Source organism: Crocodylus siamensis, chromosome 10 (assembly GCF_052110815.1).
Source record: "Crocodylus siamensis isolate JL-2025a chromosome 10, ASM5211081v1, whole genome shotgun sequence".
Taxonomy (NCBI): domain Eukaryota; kingdom Metazoa; phylum Chordata; order Crocodylia; family Crocodylidae; genus Crocodylus; species Crocodylus siamensis.
The window spans coordinates 29,464,680-29,481,210 of NC_143404.1; the positions used below are offsets into that span (position 1 = coordinate 29,464,680).

Here is a 16,531-nt window from a genome sequence, read left to right on the forward strand (position 1 = left end):
AGTACAGTACACCTGTTTTTAGCACATGAACATCTGCCAGTACTGTAACTGATGGCTGTAACATTCCTCATGTTCTGCTACACTTGACTGTTGCTTTAATTTGAGGAACTAGCAGCATATGATTATATAGACATTGCACATTGTCTTCTAGTGTGGCCAGACCTAGGCCCAGCTTTGTTAGACTTGTGTATGCAAGGCAGCACGTAGGAGTAATTGCAGAGAGTATTTTTAATATGCTCAGCAATTAAAATAATGCTATATCTTCGTGTAGAGATGCAGACATGCATTACAGGAAACATTGATTTTTTTTTTAAAATATATTTTTATTTACTATACTATGATCTGATTTATACAAGGTGGCAATTCCCATTGAAGATATGCAAAGAGTACATCTGCGCTTCATGTTCAGACACAGGTCATCTCAAGAGTGTAAGTATGACTTTTTCTCTCTTTGTTACCAGGTAAGATTAGCTCGATATATATCATATATTAAACACATCATTGTGTGCTTTACAGCTAAAGATAAAGGTGAAAAGAATTTTGCAATGGCCTATGTCAAGCTAATGAAGGAAGATGGTACAACTCTGCAAGATGGCTCCCATGATTTGGTAGTCCTGAAGGTATAGTAAAGACAGCTTTTATATCAGAAGAATTCTAATTTGCTCGTGAATACTTTCTTCACTGTGTTGTTTTCCATGAAATCCCATATTTTGTTATCCTTTTCTCTCTACCACCCATAAAAGACGTACATCACTGTCTCTGAGCAATAATAACGTGATATTAGCTTTTTCCAGGGCCAGTCAGTAGCACGACAGATGTTGTCAGTAGGCGGGAATCAATTTAGATCATTATAGGCTGGTGGTTCTTCCTACTGCTTCCAACTTCTGTTGTCATGAGAAAATTGAAATAGCTCAGTAAACAGACTTAAACTGTCATTGTGATTGTGGGGGGGGAGGGGGGAGGATCATTCAAAGTTAGTTTCTCTTCATCCCTCCCCACCCTCACGTGAATAAAACTGTAAAAGGCTTGTGTTTATCTTAGTTACTTGGGATTAGTTGTTGGATAATTTCAGCAATTTATCCTTGGCCTGTGTCATGCATGAAGTATTTCTTGCTGGCATATGATACTGGGCACCTTGACAGTATTGATCAGTTTTTATTGGATACAAATAACGAAACTGACTTCTTTGTTCCCCAGTTGAATTAATGATATTCTTGAATTTAGGTTAACTATACACAATGCTGATGATTAGGAATTTGTCATCCATTTCCTGTGAATTTTCTCGAGCATTTACTTTAGCTAGTTCTGCCTATATTCTGGTCAATATGTTGCTATTATTTTCATGCAAAGTTAACACCCAGGGCTGAACACACCATATCAAATTACGTATAAGTCCCATGAAGAATAATGGAATTTTAGATATTTGTCTAAATTTAGTTGTTATTAAAATTGATAAATATGTTGCCCAGAAAGGATAATTATTTGTTTTGACTGCCTGCATAATACAGAGCATAAAATATCATTAAGTGATTTCTGAATCAAAACCATAATTTCTGGTGCAGCAAGAGCATATTTTAAGAAATGCTAAATCCAACTGTCACATTTTATCTGTGATAGAAGGTAGATGGATGATTTCTGACATGCTTGCTGATTCTGGAATTTAAATACAGCATTGACAACCTTATGAATTAGAAATTTATTACTTAGCCCCTGAGAAATGAGTGCCTTAAAAATCATGCGCATTTAAGATTTTAAATGCATTAAAGGTTATGAGCATATTTTTTTGGTTCTTTATTCTTGGTGCCTTTTAATGTATCTTTTACAACATTGGACCATATTTTGACATTTTTCCCCCCCACAGTCTAGCAGTCTAAAAGGCATTGTTTCAAAAGAAAGTTTAGAGTCATGTAATTGCATGAAACAATATTGTAAAACTCATAAAATCATGAAAGTTGGCAGCACATGTCTGTTGGGACTGGATTTATGACCCAGATACCTTGTTCCACGTGTACCAAAACCATCAGACCGAACATGACTTCTCCATTTGATAACAGGCAATTTTTATCTCGCATATCTATCACTGACACACTGATAGCAAATAAGAATAATGCAAACAATTCTATATCTACCACTCTTAGAACTGTTACTACAGAGGAAAGGTACATTTGGCCAGCACACAAACTTCACCCTGAGGTTCTCTCTTGAATATCAGATGTCAGCAGCTGAGGATCCTTCCTCCATGGGGCGAGTGAGATGGACTGGTGGTGCACCCTCTGTTAATGGTGACCTTGGGTTTTCCTCTTGCAGATCCTTTGCTACTCTGAAATCCCTTGTTTTTGTATTCTTTCTCCTGTCTGATGACTCTTCATTCCCTGGCATCATTGATTGGTCTCCCTGTGGTCATCATACTATCCACATTCTGTCAGCATATTTCTTTGTTTCACAAACCCATCACATGCACACACACCTTAATTTGGTTATTTAACAGTCCTCCTAATTTGGTTTGTTTACCAAAGCCAGAAAAGGCTCTGTAGTTTGGAACTGTGACCTGGCACCAATGTTGCAGAGTCCCTTATCTCTGTTATGGAACAGTGTGGTACATGTCTTCAATTTCCCAGCCTGCGTGTCTACTGGCTTCAGACACAGTGGGCTTTGAAGGAAACCTTTGTCACAAATAGGCTTTTTGATACTAATTAACCCTTGCCATTCCCTTGGACCATTGCTCTAACACATATCTACTTTACCTACGAGCCAGTTCCCAAAAGCAAACCTCTAAATATCATTTTCTAGCCAGTGTCTAGGCTGCAGCTTCAAAATCTGTCACTTTTAGTCCATTGGCATCTCTTGATGATACTTTTTCTTGTGGTTTTTCCCTTTGTTTGCTTTGGTACAGCTTATGTTCTACAGTTCCAGTATAGGATGGCTCAATGCTTTTGAATGACAATCTCAACTAAATTTAAATACAAGCTGCTTTCTAGAACTTGACACTAGTAAAAGGATCCCTCTTCGTGGGATGTAAGACTCTGAGAACTTCATGAAATAATAGAAAGTCTCTTGAAACCAAGTTCACTAGAAAATCAGATCAGATAAAATTTCATGGGCCTGCATTATATCCTTGCTAGTGTCTAAGGGTTGAACCTGGCTTGATTTTCATAGGCCAACATTTTTTTGAAGGTACAATGAATGCTCGGTGCTTAAAGTCTCTGATCTTCCAAAAGCCTTTGATCTTCAGAATTCTTGAACTATATACATTTATTAGTATATCCTGCTTGCTCTTTTTACTCTGCCCCTGTGGTAAGGCCTGAATCTGAATCCCTTAAATAGCATTCAATTTAGGTGCAAAAAATGGAAAAACTTCTTCACAGTTAGGATGTCCACATTGTGGAATAAACTCCTTCCAGAGGTGGTGCAATCACCTACCCTGAGAATCTTCAAGAGGAGAGTGGATGGTCACCTTGCTGGGGTCAGGAGATCTTGAGAGGTCCCTTCCAGCCCCTTACAATCTAAGAAAATATTGGTTCGTTTTAACTGAAGTTGTTGTTCCCCCTCCCCACTCTTTCAAAGGAAAATGACCATTGTACTCATTTTGCAATAAAAATTTGTCCTACCAAGATCTGTAATGTAGGATTTTTTAAAAATCTTTTCCTACCCCACCATCTTCAACTAATGTAAGAAGTCTTGAATTGTTTGACTCCACAGCTTGGTCGGGCTTAAATGATTTATTCCAGTAGTCTTATTTCACTTGGGGTCTTTGGCTATGTTGGTACATGTATTAAGATCCAGACTTAATTGTCAATTTATGATCATTTTCCATAATTCCCCATTTCTGACTTGTCCTAATTTAAGTGGGGTTTTATTACAAATGATCTCTTACAACATCTTACCTTGCTAGCTAATGCCACAGTGCACAAATTTAGTGAAGAAACTTCCTAATATGATTTTACTTTATCTAAAGGCAAATTGTAAATTTTATTTTTCTATTTACAGAGTCTGGCAAAAGGTCAAACATGCAATTGCTGTATTCTGAGGACACTGGCAAATGACATTTGTCCCATGATTCTCCTGTTAAAAGCTGGTTACAGCTATGCCCTGACAGAAATGTATGGCTGCAGAGCTCTTTAAAAGTGCCTGATCACACAACACATTAAACCTTGTGAAGGTTCAGATGAAGGTGCTCCAAAGCAAAGCACTTTCATTAACTTTTGTCTGATCAGGGTTGGGATGATGCCCTCAAGGCTCCAGTTCACCTGCTCTTCTAGCACAGACCAGGCAAACCCCAGCCCAGAGCTCCATCTTCTCCCTTCCCCTTCTCCCACCATGCAAACTGTACTGGAGCTGGGAGAGGAGATGGGTGGAGTGGGCTAGGGAGAGAGACTGCAAACACACAGTTCCTTCTAAAGCCCATGCAAGACCCTCGCTATCCACCTCACCCAGCACATGGCACCTCCAACAACACAGCTTCAAAGTGGAGCTCAATCTCTCATTCCCTTGAGCCAACAGCAAAGGTCGGTTGGAGTGGAGGAGGAGGGAATGACTTGGGGAAAGGGGGTTGCTGTAACTCATGGTGCTTTCTGTGAAGTGACATGAGTTACAGTGGGGAGCTACATCTCTGTCAGCACCTTAAAAATCACTGTCTGGAATATCTTCAAAATGAAAGGAATAACCTTCCCACTCTCTTCCCTTACCGCATACCTATAGTCAATTGCATCTGCAGTCAAAAATCAAACTCTGTCTATGTTGGTGACTAACTTATCTATTCTAACCCTGTCTATTCTTCCAATGAAAAGTCTCAGTCTCTCTTTCTGATTATATTTTCTAGGTTGTACAGCTTGTCCCGAACTCCACTGTAGTCTTGGGATGAGGAGAAGGGGAGGGTTGTGGGGTGTCAGACATGTTTTCTTCAGTTTGTTTTATTGGTATGACATGTACTGTCTCTATGCAGCACCAAGCTGTATTTAGCTTTATTGTTATTCTGTCTGCATGGATTATAATATAAAATGTATTTCTTATATGCTATAATAGAGCCAAGATTGCGCAATACTGTACTAACTTTCCAATGACCTTCTTTGGCACCTAGAAGAGGCTCAAAGCCTAAATGGCTGAAGAATAGGTAATTGCTAAAAATTAGCATTTGACAGGAGTTTGTTTACTCATCTTCCTTGTGGATGCGTTCTGATGCATGTAACCTGGGTCCTACCAGATAATGGTGGTTTTACATTTTTAAAAGAAGGGCCTGTAAGAATAACACCTATCTATTCAGACTAGGGCTGGACAAAATATGGCCTGTCATGCACTTTCATTTGGCCCATGGTGCCCACCAACAGATTATGCCCTATCCAGCCATTCTGCCAAGAGGGTGGGAGTGAGGTGCCCATGTGTACACAGCCCCCCAAGCATACCCTATTGCACCTTGCTTCCATCCTAATGGGCAGAAGGGCCGGGCCTGGCTCAGCCTGGCCACCGCACAGCTGCTGGGTAGGGCTGCTGCTGCTGCTGCTGCAGCCCCTGGGGCCCTGATCTGCTTTCCTGCCTCCAGATCATTCTGGGCAACAGGTATGGAAGTGATAGCAGTGGAGCTTGAGCTAGGTGGGAGCATGGAGGGGGCTGGCTGCAGCGCAGAGCCCATGCCCAGCGGGGTGACAATAGTGTGGAGCTCAGGTGGGAAGCATGTGGGTATGAAGGGAGGGTGGGGGTGTCCCCCGCACTCCTCCACTATGGTGCACAGCCCCGGCAGGCAGTGGCAGTACCAGCAGGTGGGGACACTTGTGCCTGATGCAGATGCCTGGCAGAGAATGGTTCCAGCCAGTATTGCATATTGTAGCATGGGGCACAACCTCCACCAGCCATTCTGTATCTCCAGTGTTCCCTGCTGCACATGCGCAGCCCCTGCACTTACGCGGCATGGAAAGGTAGCCCCGTACTCTGAAGCTGGTTACCTTCTCTACTGGGGCTGCGCAGCATGGGAAGGAAGCTCCAGGCACCTTCCTGGGGGGAAAGCAGCTAGCTCCAGCACCTGGGGCTTCCCTCCTGTGTCCGGCGAATGTAGGGAGCACTGGTGATAGAGATCCTCTGGCAGAGGCTGCACTCCTTGCTGTGCAGCCAGAGCTGCACCCTGCTGGGCACAAGCACCTTGAGCGAACCTGACTGCTGCATCTGTGCCATGGTGGGGAGTGTGGGTGGTCTCCATACCGCTCCCCACCCTCCCTCATTCTGCCCCCCCACCCCCCCACATGTGCACAACCCCCTAATATACCCTGTGCCCCCCACAGCCACACACACACACCTCCCCACAATAAACAAGCCTAAGAATTTATTTTTGAGTTATTATGCAATACCCTCTATATATACTACATAAACACAAATCATAGCAAAATATTTTTGAATAAAATTAACATATGTTATAGTAGGTATTTGACTTTTAGTGTATGATTTGTTTTTTTCTGGTTCTATGATGGCAACTCCCACCACCCAAAAGGAGTAGGCTAGCCTTGGTCCATGATGCTGTCTGCTCCGAATAAGCAGGAGGGGAGAGACTGTTCTTGTGCCCCCTGGCTTCTGGTCTGGGCCACTGCAGGCACATGAATCAAAAGTGAGTGTGTCTGTTCACCTGCATATTAGTTCAATCTACACAGTTTCTAAGTCTACTAAAGCCTCCAGCTTTTTGACGGTCTGTACTTAGCCTTAAGCCATAAGCCCTGTATGCAGGGTTTGGTTTTTGGCTTTCCTGGGTTTAGCAGGCTGAGTAAAGCAGGCTGGCAGAAGAAATTGCAGGAGACCCTGATGTAAGGTCAGAGGTAGGGGCTTCTTTCTAATCTGCTGAGCTGAATAGAAGCTGCCTTCTCAGATTGAAGATGCAGACTAAGACAACATTATTGCTCTGATCTTTTCTTTTGCTTGTTTATTCATAATCTTTGTATTTCAACCTGTGGTTACTGATTTCTTATGCTGATTCTTGTTTTTATAATAAAGCTTTTATTACCTTTTTGACTCGCTTATTATCGTCAGTGATAACGGTGATCTCGGAGCATTTGACCACACAGGCCAAGGAAGGGTATACAAGGGTATGTTTCTTGTAGCTGGCAGAATTTCTTATAAGAGCTGGCATGGTCAAGGTAAACAGGCATGCTGAGGTGCCACAGGTCAGGGAAGTAACTTTTGGGGCATCTCCTCTTCTTCTCAGTGGTCAAGCAGCAGATGGCAGAGAAGGGTTTGGAACTAAAAGGTACCCCTGGAAGTGTGAGAGCATTCTGGAAGTGTGTTTCAGAGGTGCCCTCAGTGGCATCCAAAGCTGGGGTGTGTCACAGAGCTATTGAGTTGCATTTGATGTAACCAGGTCAGCAACACCACATCTTCTATAATTTGGGTGTCATTCTCAAATTGTCCTTTTTTGTTTATATCTTCACGTCGGCTCTTTATTCCACTCTGAATATTGCCCACTTCCACATTTCTTCAACATCTCCTCATTTTCCCAACTCTCATTTAAAATTCTCCAGTGCTGTTGAGTATGCACACACACAAGTGCATGTACACAAACATACAATAACAGTACAACTAGACAGTTTTGCTTTTGGTGTGCAGAGACCACAATAAATCAAGCTGAACAGCATTGTCTTACTTTTTACCCATTTTTCTCCTACCTTATCCTGAAATCATGAGCTTTATAGTCTAGAAGAATATTTCTTTTCTGTTTTCCTCGTATAGTAAAGTATATGGAGTACTGCAAAACAAAAAACACATGATAACTAATATGTTACTTTCAGGGTGATAGTAAGAAAATGGAAGATGCAAGTACTTATTTGAGTTTACCTTCAACTCGTCAACAAATTGAGAATAAAGGAACTACCTTAAGCCGGAGTTCTAGCATTGTAGGAGGGCTCTCAGTAAACACACGAGATACCTTTTTGATTTCAACACTTGTTTGTTCAACAAAAGTAACTCAAAATGGTATGTATTTCTAAATTACATTGAAGCTTTTGAAAAGGATTATTACATTATTGAAAAATATCTTTTGTTAAAAAAAAAAAAAAAAGAGTGGATCTTGTCTTTTATTTCAGTGGGTTTACTGGGTCTTTTGAAGTGGCGCATGAAACCAGAGCACTTAGAGGAAAACTTAGAAAAACTGAAGATTGTGGACGGAGAGGAAGTTGTGAAGGTACATACCTTACTTTTTCATATATAGTTGCTGTTATTTTCCTATAGATTTATAAATCTGACCCTAACATCTATGAATCTATGAACAGTCACCCAGACAATCAATTAATGGAGATAAAAAGACAAATAAACTACAAAGTTACTTTACAACTTTTGTTGCAGCTGTCTATCATGCCACTAACTGAACACATGACCAAGGACTCCTGTGTCTGGGAGCCTGGATCTCCTAGCTGAGGGGGAGCCATATCCTTCCCCTGAGGCTGGGAGCTCCCAGCTGTCAGGACTCCCAGAAGGTATGCACCCCTGCAGCTGGGAGACCACCTACTGCAATCTCCTGGCTGTGGGGATGCCCTACAGCAACTGTGGGCAAATGCGGTGCCCCATCTTCTGAGAGTTCTCAGCAGCTGGTTTCCCAGCCATGGGAGTTTATGGGGGATATGTGGCATAGCAAGAGGTGCAATTGTGTGGATCACACGTTAGATCTCATTGTGCCTTTACCTGCATGTGTAGAAGGGCCCTAAGATTCCAGCACTATTAGTAACTAACTTTGGTAATGTTGATGAGAAGCTGGCTGCTTTAAGCATATAGAGATACGCCTGCACAGCTTGCAAATGGGCAGGGAAGCTGCTGCTTTGGTGTGTGCAGCAGGTGTTATTCCTTAGCTATTATCTGGTCAGAGGCCTATGGCAACCTGAGGAAAAATGCATTTACAAAAATCATTGCCAGTTGCATATTTCTTGAGCCATTATAACTACAACTTCACTCCAGCTACCTGTCATATTAATAGTTTTTTTCTCCCCCCCTTGACTAATCTTTCATCTTCACTTCTCATTCCAATATCTTAGCCTTTTTATGTTTTTTTTTTTAAATGCATACTTACATATATATGTTCCAGTCAGCTACATGTTGTTTTTTTTTATTGGATTCAAGAGAATTTTATCTGATCACTAAAAAAGATCTTTCTTTCTTGAGAGGCAATAATTTCTTAGGGTGACATCTGTTATTGGACCAACTGTATAGCTGGGTTAGGGTTAAACAAGTTTTTGAATACAGGATATTGTTTATCAGGTCTGAACAGTAAAAGCCAGCACAGCATAATAAAAAAATAGTTGGAAAAGGTAAGGGAGAGAATTTCCCATGGGTGTGCAGGTAAATAACTAGCAGAAGAAAAGAAACTTATTACTGGGAGATCAAGACCTGTCAAAAAGGAGGCTCATTCTCACCTTTCATGGGTGGAAAGTGGTCAGGAATCAGATAGGTTGTAAGGCACCATAAAACCAATATCAGTGTTACGTCTTCGGTTCTTGGTGTCTAGCCAGCTTATGAATTTTTGTTCCCAAGTTCACCTTCTAAAGGTGTTAGATAGATTTCCCTTGAGCATGAAGATAGTGAGGCCAACAAGGAAGTGTTGTTCTGTAACAAATGCTCCTAAGGGGCAGTGTGGGGGTGTGTGCTCTTTTATTTTTTCTGTGAAAGTTTTTTCTAGCATGTATTGCTGTTTATTTTGATCCACATAGTTGCCATAAGGGCATTTGGTGCATTGAAACAGATATGTCACATTTGGAGAAAGGCATGTGTAGGAATCGTGCATTCTGATGGGTTTGTTGTGGGGGTGTTGATTGAAGTAGTAGTGGAGACGTGTTGACAAGTTAAACATTTCTTGCTAAGCAAGGCTGTGTCCTTCATCTTTTGGACAGTGGGAACTTTGCTTTTCATAGTTTCATAGTTTGTAGGGTCGGAAGGGACCTGAGTAGATTATCGAGTCTGACCCCTGCCACTGCAGGAAAGAGTACTGGGGTCAAACGACCCCAGCAAGGTGTTCATCCAGCCTCCTCTTAAAGACCCCCAGGGTGGGAGCCAGCACCACTTCTCTTGGAAGTTGGTTCCAGATCCTGGCCGCCCTGACTGTGAAATACTGCCTCCTGATATCTAGCCTAAATCTACCCTCTGCCAGCTTGTGGCTGTTATATCTAGTCACTCTTGGTAGTGCTTGGGGGAACAGGGACTCCCCCAATGCCTGCTGGTCCCCTCTGACTAGTTTGTAACAGGCCACTAGATCCCCCCTCAGCCTTCTCTTGTGGAGGCTGAATAGATTCAGGTCCCTTAGCCTCTCCTCGTAGGGCCTGCCCTGCTGCCCCCTGATCATGTGAGTGGCCCTCCTCTGGACCCTTTCCATGTTGTCCACATCCCTTTCGAAGTGCGGCGCCCAGAACTGGACACAGAACTCCAGCTGCGGCCTGACCAGTGCCGCACAGAGGGGGAGGATCACCTCCTTGGACCTGCTTGATCTGTGGATGCATGACAAGGTCTTCCTGACTGCATCCCCACACTGCCGATCCATGTTCATCTTGGCGTCAGTGATGGCTCTCAAGATCCTTTTCTGCCTCTATACTGACGAGAAGGGAGTTCCCCAGCCTGTAGGTATGGTGCTGGTTCTTCCTCCCCAGGTGCAGCACCTTGCACTTGTCAGTGTTGAATCCCATCCTATTCTAATCTGCCCACCCCTGTAACCTGTCTAGGTCTGATGTCAGCCTATTTCTCTATTCTAGCATCCCCACATCCCACACATCTTAGGGTCATCAGCAAATTTTAGCAGGGTGCTTTTTACCCCCTCGTCCAAGTCACTGATGAAGATGTTGAACAGTGCGGGCCTGAGGACCGAGCCCTGCAGAACCCTACTGCCCACATCTGTCCAGGTCGAAAATGACCATCCACTACCACTCTCCTGGTGCGGCCCTCCAGCAAGTTGGCAACCTATTTGACTGTGTGGGTGTAGACACCATAGTTCCCCAGTTTCTTAATGAGAATGGGGTGAGAGACAGTGTTGAAGGCCTTCCGAAAGTCCAGAAAGACAATGTCCACTGCTTCCCCTGCATCTAACGATTTCGTGACCTGGTCATAGAAAGCCACCAGGTTGGTCTGACAGGACCTGCCTCTAATGAACCCATGTTGGTTGTCCTGAAGCATACTCTTCCCCACTGGCCCCTTGTGGACATGTGCCAGAATAATTCTCTCAAAAAGCTTGCCCAGGATTGAGGTAAGACTAACTGGCCTATAGTTTCCTGGGTCCTCCTTCCTCCCTTTTTTGAAAATGGGAACCACATTGGCCCTGTTCCAGTCCTCTGGCACCACACCAGAACACCACAAGTGCTCGTACAACCATGGGGTCCCGGAATGACCTCAGTTAATTCCCTCAGTACTCTAGGGTAGAGATCATCCAGACCAACTGATTTGAATACATCCAGTCTCTCCAGAAGTTCCCTAACTAGTTCCTCACTAACCCTTGGCCTAGGTGTGCCTCCCCTGGAGTCTAAGGGGGGGCTACAGCCCAGAGCGGGGGTGGCTGTTCTGGTCCCTGCTCAGGAAAATGGAGGCAAAGAAATCATCAAATATGTTAGCTTTGTCATCTGGTGTGATAACCAAATTTCCTAGCGTGTCCTGCAGGGGCCCCACATTACCCGGAATCTTCTTTTTGCCCCCTATGTATTTAAAAAAGGATTTCTTGTTGTCCTTGATCTGGGAAGCTATTCCCAATTCCATCTCCACCTTGGCCTTCCTGACTGCCCCCCTGCATCCCTGAGCAACCGCAGTATAATCCTCCCTGGTGATGGCCTCTCCCTTCCACTGGGTGTGCGCCTTCCTTTTAGCTAGGAGACATTCTCGGATGCTTTTGGTGAGCCATGGGGGCTTTTGCGCCCTCCTACTCCCTTTGATCCATGTTGGGATTACCTTCCTTTGGGCTTGAAGGATCGTCTCCTTAAGGAGCGACCACTCTTCTTGGACACCTGCCTCTCCTCCCCTCCGGGACCTCAGTGCTTCCCCGACTATTCTCCTTAGGTCATTGAAGTCTGCCCTCCTGGAATCTAGGGCTGCTGCCTTGCTGTAGGCCTTTGCCACCTTGCACTGGATGGTGAATTACAGCAGGCGAAGATCACTGTTGCCCAGGTGGTCAAGCACCTGCAGCCCCCTCACCAGGTTGTCGCTGGTGGCCAGCACCAGGTCCAACAAGGCTTCTCCCCTGGTGGGGCTGTGCACCTCCTGGGTTAGATGGAGGTCCTGCATTCTGGCTAGGAACGTACGTGAGCAGTCAGACCTGGCTGACTGCTCTTCCCAGCAGATGTCTGGAAAGTTCAGGTCACCCATAATGACTATGTCCTTTGACCTAACTACCTCCGTGAGCTGACTTAAGAATTCCCGATCTAGCTCTTCCCTTTGGTTGGGTGGTCTGTAGTAGACCCCCACCATTAAATCTCTTTCCCCTAAACTGCCCTGTATTCTAACCCAAAGCACTTCAGAGTGCCCCTACTCTGACTCTTGGCTAATTGAGGAGGATATGTATTTCTCTTTAATGTAGAGTGCCACACCCCCCACCTTTCCTCCCTGTCCTGTCCCTCCTGTACAGCCTAAAGCCCTTGATATTCACCACTGAGTCATGCATTGGGTCCCACCACGTTTCAGTGAGCCCCACTATGTCTGGGTTGGTGTCAGCTAGCAGGAGGGTAAGTTCCTCTTGCTTGTTGCCCATACTACGAGCATTTGTGTAGAGGCATTTGAGGCCTCCTGAGGATGTGTGCACTGGCCCCCTACTTTCAGCATTACCCTGGGCCTGTTGCTTACCTGTTGGTCTAGGCTGGGCTGTACTTGTGGGTGTTGCTTGGTTTGGCAGTCCAAGGCTTCTTCCGCCCTCGTCTTCCCTTTCCCCGAACGAGCCTAGTTTAAAGCCCGCAGGAGGAGATCTGCCAACCTAGAAGAAAACACATGCTTACCTTTAGGGGGAAGGTGGAGCCCATCCCATCCGAGCATGTCTCTTGTCGTGATGTGCAGGTCATTGTCGAGGAAGCCAAAGCCTGGCTCCAGACACCATTCCGAAAGCCACCAGTTGGTCTCTGCGATGCACATCACATGGTGTCTTCCACGTCTGCTCACTGGTAAGACAGAAGAGAAAACCACCTGTGCACCTATCTCTTTCAGCATGCCCTGCAGAGCATGGTAGTCCACCATCAGGTGATCAGGGCTTCTCCTGGCCACATCATTAGTACCCACATGGACTAGGACCATGGGGTAGTAATCATTGGTCTGGATCACGGCCTGGATCATCCCCTTCACGTCCTGAATCTTTGCTCCAGGTAGGCAGTACATCTCGCGTGCCTATGACAATCACTCGATGCTTTTTTCTCTGGGACTGCTTGGCTCCTTCGGCCTGCTCAGATCATGGAGAGCAGGGAGTTGCCTCCTCTCCTTCCTTCTCCTCCAGAGTTGCCAGGGCCTCGTACCTGTTCTCCAGCTGGACTGGAGGAACTGATACTGCTGTGTTACGAGAAGCCCTGGTTCTGGAGGTGACCGTCTGCAACTCTGCAGTGGAAGGCACTTCCCGAGGTGCTTTGTCCTTGGGTGTGTGGCCCTGCAAGGAAAGGAAATAGCCATCAATTTCATCCTCTGCCTCCCTGATTCCCCTTAGCCTGCTAACCTCCTCCTGGAGCTCCCTCACCTGTGCCTCCATGGCCCTAATGTGGGTGCCTGCAGGACAGGTGTGGGGGTCCCCAATCCCTGCCCCCCGGGCCTTGCTGGGCAACTCTGGGTGGAGGCCTCAGACAAGCCCTGGGTAGGCTGTGTCCCCCCCAGGCGGGGGCCCTGGCAGCACTCTGTGTCAACACCATCGTAGGAGTTGTTGCTTGTTTATGGCTTAGTGTTGTGCCTTCAACCTGCCCTAGCAGGAGTGTCCCTCCTGGCCCTTCCTGCTCACCCGCTGGCATGAATGCTGACGCAAACACCGACGCGCTCTTACAGAGCGCGCCTGTTTGCGCACTCTGTTCACACAGCGCAGCTTGAGAGCATGGCTCCCTACCGGCTCAGCTAAGAGGGATCCGGGGGGCTTCCCCTCCAGATCTGGCTCAGCTGTGTCCGGTCCCTCTGTCCACTTACCTTAGGGGGATCAGCTGCTGCTGCATCTGCGTTCGCTTTGGGTCAGGTAAGGGGGCTGACATGCATGCGGGACACACATGAATCCCTCCTCTCCTCCCTGCTCCTGGCTCCCAAGTTCCAGGAGCTGTCAAACCTCGGCTTCTAAAGGCTGCGGTTTGAATTTCCCGCCACTGCCCCAACAGCCAATCGGGTGCTCTGGTCTTCCCAGAAGCACCTGCCAGCAGTCCTGCCCCTTACACTCCCTTGGTGGGGGGATCTGGTGCTTCCTGAGCCTGCTCCCTGGGGGTGCTCCCTGGCTTGGGGGGACAGTCCCCCTTAGCCCACCCCCTGTTTGTGCGTTCTGTTTGTGCGGCTTGGGAGCGCAGCTCAGGAGCACGGCTCCCTACTGGCTCAGTTAAGAGGGATCTGGGGGGCTTCTTTTGATAAAGAGATGGGCAAAGATGTGGGTTCTTTGAAAGCCAGGTGTGGAGGGGCTGGGAATATTTTTCTCAAGGTCTTATCTTTACCGGGCATAGGCTGTGGCTGTTTGATTCTTCTTAGTCGTAGTGTGTGACGGTAGGTGACAACCAGGAGTGTGTGGTTATGGAGGGTTTCTTTTTGTATTGTAAAAGGTTACTACAGGTATTTGGGTGGCTCTTTCAAATATATGGTCTATTCCTCTACTGGGGTGTCTTTGTTGTATAAAGGCAGATTTTAGACTGGCAAGGTTGGCATCACATTCTCAGAGCAGATGCTGTAGTATTTGAGGGCCTGGCTGTAGACAGCTTTTGGGCATGCTTGAGGTGATTGCTGGTTTTTTTGGACATAAGTGTGGGGGTCTGTGGGTTTTTTGCATATGGTGGTTTGTGGGATGTCACCCTGGATGTCAATTGTGGTATCTAGGAAGTTTATGTTGGTGTATGAGTATTGCAGAGGAGGTTTGATCAAGGGGTTTCCTTACCTGTGGAAGAAGTCCATAAGTGAGTCCAGGTGTTCAGAATGATTAAACTATCATAGATTTCATAGACATTAGGGCTGAAAGGGACGTCGTAAGAGCATTGGGTCCAGCCCTCTGCCCAAAGGGCAGGAAGTCATCTAGAGTCAAAGGATCCCAGCAAGATAAGCATCCAAATATCATCTGTGTAATACAGGAACAGTGCAAGTTTGATCTGTTTTCCAAAAGTTTTTTTCTTTCAGTTGGCTTATGAAGAAGTTAGTATATTGAGGATCTGTCTTTCTGCTCATAGGTGTCCCCATGAAGGAGGAAGTGATAGTTGTAGAATGTAAAAATATTGTGCATGAGAATGAACTGAAGGATTTCATAGCAAGTTAGGGTTGGAAGGGACCTCAGGAGGTCATCTAGTCCACCCCCCTGCTCAAAGCAGGACCATCCCCACCTAGATCATCCCAGCCAAGGCTTTGTCTAGCTGGGCTTTGAAAACATCCACAGATGGAGCTTCTACCACCTCTCTGGTTTACCTGTTCCAGTGTTTTACTACCCTCCTAGTGAGGAAATTCTTCCTAATATCTAACATAAGCTTCCCTTGATGTAACTTGAGACGATTGCTCCTTGTTCTGTCATTTGCCACCACTGAGAGCAGCCTAGTTCCGTCCTCTTTCAAACCCTCCTTCCGGTATATGGTAGTTGAAGGCTGCTAGGAAATCCCCGCCCCCTCCCCGTCTTCTTTCTCTAGACCAAATAAGCCTCATAAGTCATGTCCCCCATCCCCCTCACCATTTTTGTTGCTCTCCAATGGACCCTCTCCAATTTGTCCACATCCTTTCTGTGGGAAGGGGCCTAAAACTGAACACAGTACTCCAGATGTGGCCTCACTCATGCTGAATAAAGGAAAATAATCACTTCCCTTGACCTACTGGCGAAACACTTACCAGTGCAGCCCAGTATGATGTTAGCCTTCTTAGCGGCAAGGACACACTGCTGGCTCATATTCAGCTTATTGTCCACAGTAACCCCCAGTCCCTTTTCTGCAGAGCTGCTGCCCAGCCAGTCAGCTCCCAGCCTGTAGTGGGACATAGTGTGGAGAGGTACAATGTAAGTACACTACAGGGAATATACATTGCATAAATTCCCTGAATTCTGCTCCTTTTCAGAGGCAATTAAATTATCGTGGATTGTTTGTTAGGCAACTGTGGTTTTAATGCATTAGGTTTTGCGATGTCTGCTTATTCATATACAAAGATGGTTTTGGCAGTGGTATTTTCTTTGGCTCAAATGGAGGACATCTCTGTATTCTTTTAATATCAACTGCAGTTGTGAGGAGGGGCCAGATCTCAGGAATTGCATCCCCATTTTGCATAACTTTTCTTTTAGTCAGTTTCCTGAAATTACATCACTTTATACACAGCCGTATTTTCCTTCACTTATGAAAATCATTGGTTCTCCTTTTTGTCCTGTTCCTGAAAATACAGGTGCTGTTCTAAGTTTAAAAAAATGTATTTGTGACCAAAAGTTCTGGTC

At 45.5% G+C, this 16,531-nt stretch overlaps 1 protein-coding gene across 1 annotated transcript in view; it reads left to right on the plus strand.

The window, feature by feature from the left end:
• Positions 1 to 16,531, plus strand: part of DOCK2 (dedicator of cytokinesis 2) — a 514,744-nt gene that overhangs the window by 62,479 nt on the left and 435,734 nt on the right. Inside the window, exons 16-19 of the mRNA XM_090064272.1 lie at positions 357 to 429; positions 517 to 620; positions 7,761 to 7,944; positions 8,055 to 8,152. Coding sequence (XP_089920398.1) covers positions 357 to 429; positions 517 to 620; positions 7,761 to 7,944; positions 8,055 to 8,152 — 459 coding nt within the window. The remainder of the gene's footprint in view (positions 1 to 356; positions 430 to 516; positions 621 to 7,760; positions 7,945 to 8,054; positions 8,153 to 16,531) is intronic.